The 7,500-nt window shown below is 37.6% G+C and overlaps 3 protein-coding genes across 4 annotated transcripts in view; 2 read left to right on the forward strand and 1 right to left on the reverse strand.

Moving 5' to 3' along the window:
- LOC135207943 (acanthoscurrin-1-like) overlaps nucleotides 1-546 on the forward strand; it is an 881-nt gene extending 335 nt beyond the window's left edge. The window contains exons 2-3 of the mRNA XM_064239966.1: nucleotides 32-272; nucleotides 446-546. Coding sequence (XP_064096036.1) covers nucleotides 32-272; nucleotides 446-459 — 255 coding nt within the window. The 3' untranslated portion in view covers nucleotides 460-546. The remainder of the gene's footprint in view (nucleotides 1-31; nucleotides 273-445) is intronic.
- Nucleotides 1-7,500, reverse strand: part of LOC135206747 (A disintegrin and metalloproteinase with thrombospondin motifs adt-2-like) — a 315,467-nt gene that overhangs the window by 118,672 nt on the left and 189,295 nt on the right. The gene's annotated exons all lie outside the window — the stretch shown is intronic.
- The window catches only part of LOC135211141 (uncharacterized), a 1,112-nt gene continuing 772 nt past the window's right edge, over nucleotides 7,161-7,500 (forward strand). Inside the window, exon 1 of the mRNA XM_064244342.1 lies at nucleotides 7,161-7,211. Coding sequence (XP_064100412.1) covers nucleotides 7,197-7,211 — 15 coding nt within the window. The 5' untranslated portion in view covers nucleotides 7,161-7,196. The remainder of the gene's footprint in view (nucleotides 7,212-7,500) is intronic.

Below are 7,500 nucleotides of genomic sequence, written 5' to 3' on the forward strand. Positions count from 1 at the left end.
AAATTGAAGATACTCTTCTCACCCCAACCAGGTGGTTGTGCTCCTCGGGGTGATAGCCCTCGTCGCTGCTGCTCCAAGACGAGGAGGTGGAGGCTTTGGAGGAGGAGGTGGATTTGGAGGTGGAGGTGGACACAGAGGAGGTGGAGGAGGATTCGGAGGAGGTGGTGGTGGTGGACTCGGTGGAGGAGGATTCGGAGGTGGAGGAGGATTTGGAGGAGGCGGAAGCCGTGGTGGAGGATTTGGAGGCGGTGGTGGTTTTGGAGGAGGTGGAGGTAAGCACATGAACTTCAAGTTGATATAAACCGAAATGTATGTATATACATCAAAACAGCTAAAAAAATTAAAAACTGAACTTCTTACTGTATAATGAAAATAACTAATCTTGCACACGAATAAAAAATAAAAAATAAATTACTCTTTAATATTGTGATTCTATGTATTTCAGGATTTGGGCGGTAAAAATCTGCAGGGAAGACCACAAAACGTCCTATTTGTTTGTTTGTCTTTTAGTTTTTACCTAAAGACCAATAAAGACAGATTACCTTACATGAGAATTTCATTTCTGTTCCATTAATATGTTCACTCATTAACGAGTATAAGGCCAAAGTTTTTGCCAGTCCGAGTTGATAATAATATTAGAAATGAAAACGAAAACAGGGGGAAAATTGATGGCAATACAACACCCAAATGAGGAAAAAACTAATGATTAAAATATTAACGGGGAAGACTTTATTACTGTGCATTCACATAAGTAAACTCTTTCCATTTTTAGCTGCTGACAACCGTTTCTCTCTCTCTCTCTCAACCTGTCTCTCTCTCTCTCTCTCTCTCTCTCTCTCTCTCTCTCTCTCTCTCTCTACATACAGCACACACACACAAACACACACAAGATGAACAGAATTTGATAAAAATTATCAAACATCAATTAGACCAACGGTCCGCAACTTCAAGCCTTTTGGCAAATTTCCGGAGGGGCACAAGACCACCAAATCACTCCAAGTTAAGAGGCAGACCCACTGGGGACCAGTGCTTCTGATGTAGTAGATATCAGACTGCAAGAAAGCCTTATTGAGATCCAGAGATTTTAACTGTTCATGCTAATTTTTCTCACTAGGGAGTAAGTCTACAAACTGCTCTGTTGTTCTTCTTGTTTTGGGGGGTAGGAAAGCCCTAAGGAGAAACCTAAAAAAAATTTTGAAAAATTTGTTTTGAGTTGAGTTAAAGATACAGGAATTTTAGGATAAGGTATTTATGATTTATTTATTAAAATAAAAATTTAATAAATAAATAATGTGCATGTTAAACTGTACAGAAACATTATTTCAAATAAAATACAACTTACTCATTTTAAGTTTCGTTTGTGAAATAATGCTCTATTTGACCATAGATTCTAGCAAGCGCCATGGGAAAGCTGGAGGTCTGATCACGCCTTGCTAGTAATGAGGTCGGTAATTAATAGACATATAGCGAAATTTGTATGAAATTCTCGTTGCTCTAAAAGGGAATACAACTTTATTTAATTGCCTGTCATACTTCTTACCCATTTCAGTCAAGTTTCAGCAGTGATTCCTACCTGTTATCAAACGCTCTCAACCGCTAAAACATTGTAAGTAGTCATCAATCATTTTTTACGGTTAGTAATTTTCTGGGAGTCGATATAATTTCCTGGGGCTGTTATATAAGAAAAATAATGTAAAATTACAAACAGCTGTTTTATTGAACCGACAAAATACTTTTGTCATAGTGAGGAAGGATAACAGAATAGTAGAGCTGATTACTTATTTCAGGTATATAATAATAATAATAATAATAATAATAAACTGAAAGAAATGACAGAAAAAAGGCTAAGAAGCAAAAAAACAAAGGAGGAACTCAACGAGAAATACAAAGTACAAGAGAGGGGCGGAAATCAAACACAATAGAAGACGTAAAACAGAGGCTTAAGGCCAAAGCACATAAGATCCAACGGTACATGAACAGCAATAAGGGATACCAACAGAACAAACTATTCGGAACCAACCAGAAAAGACTATACAGCCAACTAAGAGGGGAAGACAACCACCCAGAAATTCCTGAAGCCGAACCAAGTAAGAGACTCTGGAAAAAGATATGGAGCAATCCGGTATCACACAACAAACATGCAACATGGCTCCAGGAAGTCAAGGAAGAAGAAACAGGGAGAATAAAACAAAGATTCACAGAGATCACGACAGACACAGTCAGACACCAACTAAAGAAAATGCCAAACTGGAAAGCCCCAGGTCCCGATGAAGTCCATGGATACTGGCTCAAAAACTTCAAGGCCCTACACCCACGAATAGCAGAACAACTCCAGCATTGTATCTCAAATCACCAAGCACCCAAATGGATGACCACAGGAAGAACATCCTTAGTACAAAAAGACAAGAGTAAGGGAAATATAGCCAGTAACTACAGGCCTATCACCTGCCTACCAATAATGTGGAAGTTACTAACAGGTATCATCAGTGAAAGGCTATACAATTACCTAGAGAAGACAAACACCATCCCCCACCAACAGAAAGGCTGCAGAAGGAAGTGTAGGGGCACAAAAGACCAGCTCCTGATAGACAAAATGGTAATGAAGAACAGTAGGAGAAGGAAAACCAACCTAAGCATGGCATGGATAGACTATAAGAAAGCCTTCGACATGATACCACACACATGGCTAATAGAATGCCTGAAAATATATGGGCAGAGGAAAACACCATCAGCTTCCTCAAAAATACAATGCGCAACTGGAATACAATACTTACAAGCTCTGGAATAAGACTAGCAGAGGTTAATATCAGGAGAGGGATCTTCCAGGGCGACTCACTGTCCCCACTACTCTTCGCAGTAGCCATGATTCCCATGACAAAAGTACTGCAGAAGATGGATGCCGGGTACCAACTCAAGAAAAGAGGCAAACAGAATCAAACCATCTGATGTTCATGGACGACATCAAGCTGTATGGTAAGAGCATCAAGGAAATAGATACTCTAATCCAGACTGTAAGGATTGTATCTGGGGACATCAGGATGGAGTTTGGAATAGAAAAATGCGCCTTAGTCAACGTACAAAAAGGCAAAGTAACGAGAACTGAAGGGATAAAGCTACCAGATGGGAGCAACATCAAACACATAGATGAGACAGGATACAAATACCTGGGAATAATGGAAGGAGGGGATATAAAACACCAAGAGATGAAGGACACGATCAGGAAAGAATTTATGCAGAGACTCAAGGCGATACTCAAGTCAAAACTCAACGCCGGAAATATGATTAAAAGCCCATAAAACCACATAGGGTCGATTGCCAGTAATCAGATACAGCGCAGAAATAGTGGAATGGACGAAGGCAGAACTCCGCAGCATAGATCAGAAAACCAGGAAACATATGACAATACACAAAGCACTACACCCAAGAGCAAATACGGACAGACTATACATAGCACGAAAGGAAGGAGGGAGAGGACTACTAAGTATAGAGGACTGCGTCAACATCGAGAACAGAGCACTGGGGCAATATCTGAAAACCAGTGAAGACGATTGGCTAAAGAGTGCATGGGAAGAAGGACTAATAAAAGTAGACGAAGACCCAGAAATATACAGAGACAGGAGAAGGACAGACAGAACAGAGGACTGGCACAACAAACCAATGCACGGACAATACATGAGACAGACTAAAGAACTAGCCAGCGATGACACATGGCAATGGCTACAGAGGGGAGAGCTAAAGAAGGAAACTGAAGGAATGATAACAGCGGCACAAGATCAGCCCCTACGAACCAGATATGTTCAAAGAACGATAGACGGAAATAACATCTCTCCCATATGTAGGAAGTGCAATACGAAAAATTAAACCATAAACCACATAGCAAGCGAATGCCCGGCACTTGCACAGAACCAGTACAAAAAGAGGCATGATTCAGTGGCAAAAGCCCTCCACTGGAGCCTGTGCAAGAAACATCAGCTACCTTGCAGTAATAAGTGGTACGAGCACCAACCTGAGGGAGTGATAGAAAACGATCACGCAAAGATCCTCTGGGACTATGGTATCAGAACGGATAGGGTGATACGTGCAAACAGACCAGACGTGATGTTGATTGACAAAGTCAAGAAGAAAGTATCACTCATTGATGTCGCAATACCATGGGACACCAGAGTTGAAGAGAAAGAGAGGGAAAAAATGGATAAGTATCAAGATCTGAAAATAGAAATTAGAAGGATATGGGATATGCCGGTGGAAATCGTACCCATAATCATAGGAGCACTAGCACGATCTCAAGATCCCTGAAAAGGAATCTAGAAAAACTAGAGGCTGAAGTAGCTCCAGGACTCATGCAGAAGAGTGTGATCTAGAAACGGCACACATAGTAAGAAAAGTGATGGACTCCTAATGGAGGCAGTGGATGCAAAACCCGGAACCCACACTATAAATACCACCCAGTCGAATTGGAGGACTGTGATAGAACACACAAAAAAAAAAAATAATATTATATAATCATAATAATATAATAATAATGTAATAATAATAATAATAATAATAATAATAATACCCCTTAATGATGTCGCAGTGCCATGGGACATCAGAGTAAATGAGAAAGAAAGAGAAAAAATTGATAAGTAACAAGACCTGAAAATAGCAATGAAGATATAGTATATGCCAGTAGAAATTGTACCCATAATCATAGGAACACTAGGCACGTTCCCAAGATCCCTGAAAAGGAACCTGGAAAAACTTGATGCCGAAGTAGCGTCGGGACTCATGCAAAAGTGTGTGCTACTAGAAACAGCGCACATATGGACTCCTAAGGAGGCAGGATGCAACCCGGAACCCCACACTATAAATACCACCCAGCCGAATAGGATGACGGTGATAGAAAAAAAAAATTGTACTAATTAATATTGTTATTATACTTTGAACTGTTCATAAATTCACACAAGATACTTTAAATGGCCAGGAACTAGGAAAAAAACGGCTTTCACGGGATAAAATGACTAATGTGAAAAGGAAAAAAAAAATGGATCCCAACTGAAGAGCGGAACTCGTCTGATGAGTGAACTTACAATGTTTGCAATAACCGATAATGTCACACAGAAGTGACACCATGCATTCTTAATCAAGTAGTTATGATAGCTTTCAAGATTATCACTCTTCAGTAATACATAGCCATAGGAATTTACTAAAATTACAAACATGTAAAATGTGAGCAAGAGTAAAATTACGCATTCAGTTACATTCCTAAACATATGCATGGAGCTTTTAGTGGGAAATAGACAAAAAATCACATTTCACTAAGAAACTAAGTAATTGTGCTAAAGCGTCGTTTGTAATCGTAACAGTTCTGTTATCTGAAGCCGAAGCAAAAAGGCATCGCATTTCTTTATTTTCTCATTTTACACAGCAATCACTTTCCAAAGTCAATTATCTCCCACCAGGTATATCGTCCTAAATCCTGTTTTCTACTGTTCCGATTATATCAAAATTTTTCCATGGTTAATATTAGCGACAACGCTCCCCAGCACCGTAAAATACATCAAATGCCAAAGCTAATGACTTGTATAATGAAAAAAAGTCACCTTGTGACTCTCCAGTCACTGGAAACCAGAAAATTATGTAAAATCGTAACAGATATTTTCTTCAGGATAAAAAATATGCAAAATACAACAAATGTGCAAGAGAAAAATATACACTCAAAATGAAACATTATTATTTTAAAAATAAGAAACTATTCTCGTTTCGAAAATGAGAAAACTTGCATAAAAATTCTAGTTTGTAACTCTCATTTCCTGAACCCACACTTCTCTTCCTCATTAGTTATTTTGTATCATTACAATGGGTAAGGCTCACACAATAGCAAGATAGGAGATTGTCAAATATTTTCTATACATGGAAGATATATATAACATATATATATATATATATATATATATATATATATATATATATATATATATATATATATCATGTAATATACATGAATATGAACATACACAAAAACACACAAACGCACACACACACACACATACACACACACACACACACACACACACACACACATATATATATATATATATATATATATATATATATATATATATATATATACACACACAAACAAAACACACACGCACAACACACACACAACCACTCCATTGATGGTTAAGTGGTTTGACCATCGACTGAAATCGTTGAAAGCTACTGTATCGAGCGTTCGAGACACTTCGGTACCGATCTATTAACACTTATAATTCTCCTTCATTGGTAATTCTCCGTCGGGGGGGATGGTACCGACCCCATTTATCGCTTACAATTCCCTTTCGTGGTATAACTAGTTCCCATCGGGGATATTCCCGAAGTAGCGGGCATTGGATATTAAACGACATTTGTAGCTTAATGATTGTATATAAATAACGGTGATGTGATAAAAATTCATATATATATATATATATATATATATATATATATATATATATAATATAAATATGTATATATAAATATATATATAATATATATATATATTATATATTATATAATATAAAGAGAGAATCAGAGAATCAAAACAGAGATGACGAATAATGCTAAGTTATGAAAAGGACTACACATTCTGGTATTTTTCTAAGACTCATAAATCCAACTAGGTTTCACTGGAAAATATGCGAGGCAAATAAACAAACAGGAGAATGAATTTTCATCACTCTCTCTCTCTCTCTCTCTCTCTCTCTCTCTCTCTCTCTCTCTCTCTCTCTCTCTCTCTCTCCGATCCAAAGCAAAAGAGTACTCAGCATTCTCATCTATCGGTTCAATTTCAGGAATCATGTGCCCGAGAAAAAGAAAGAAACAGACGTCACTGCAGTTTTATAGCTGTGCCTCAGTTTCTTTGAATCTTGACCATGATTATACAAAAAAAAAAAAAAAAAAAAAAAAAAAAAAAAAAAAAAATTAAACAAGTTGCGTCGAAGGAAAAACCCAACTCTCTATGGATTCGAATTCGAATGGCAATACAGAAGGGGAGAGAGAGTTGGGTGATGTGTGGGGGGTAGCGGCAGGAAAGAGAAAAGGGAGGAAATCAAACACACTGCCGGACGAGGAGGTCATCTCAGTTTACCATATAAAAAGGGAACAACCTCTGCCTTCTGCAGCTCATTCTTTAGCAGATTCTCCTTAGAGAAGGTCTCCCTCCACTGCTGAAGATGAATTTGAAGGTGGTGAGTAGAAGAGAACGGAAGAATATTATTACACTTTTCGTCTAATAAAAGTAACGAGAAAGCAATGCTCTTGACGAAAGAGTACCTCTTGTACTGAACTTTACCATATTATTATTAATTATTATTATTATTATTATTATTATTATTCTTATTATTATTATTGTTATTCACAATATACGCCACTATTTATGGAAGAAACCCAAAGGGGCTATTCACTTTAAATAAAAAAAAAAATATGATGTTCATTTGAAAGAAGTTAAAGAAAAAGTAAGATTGGAAGCCTATAGTT

This window comes from Macrobrachium nipponense, chromosome 11 (genome assembly GCF_015104395.2).
Source record: "Macrobrachium nipponense isolate FS-2020 chromosome 11, ASM1510439v2, whole genome shotgun sequence".
Classification (NCBI taxonomy): domain Eukaryota; kingdom Metazoa; phylum Arthropoda; class Malacostraca; order Decapoda; family Palaemonidae; genus Macrobrachium; species Macrobrachium nipponense.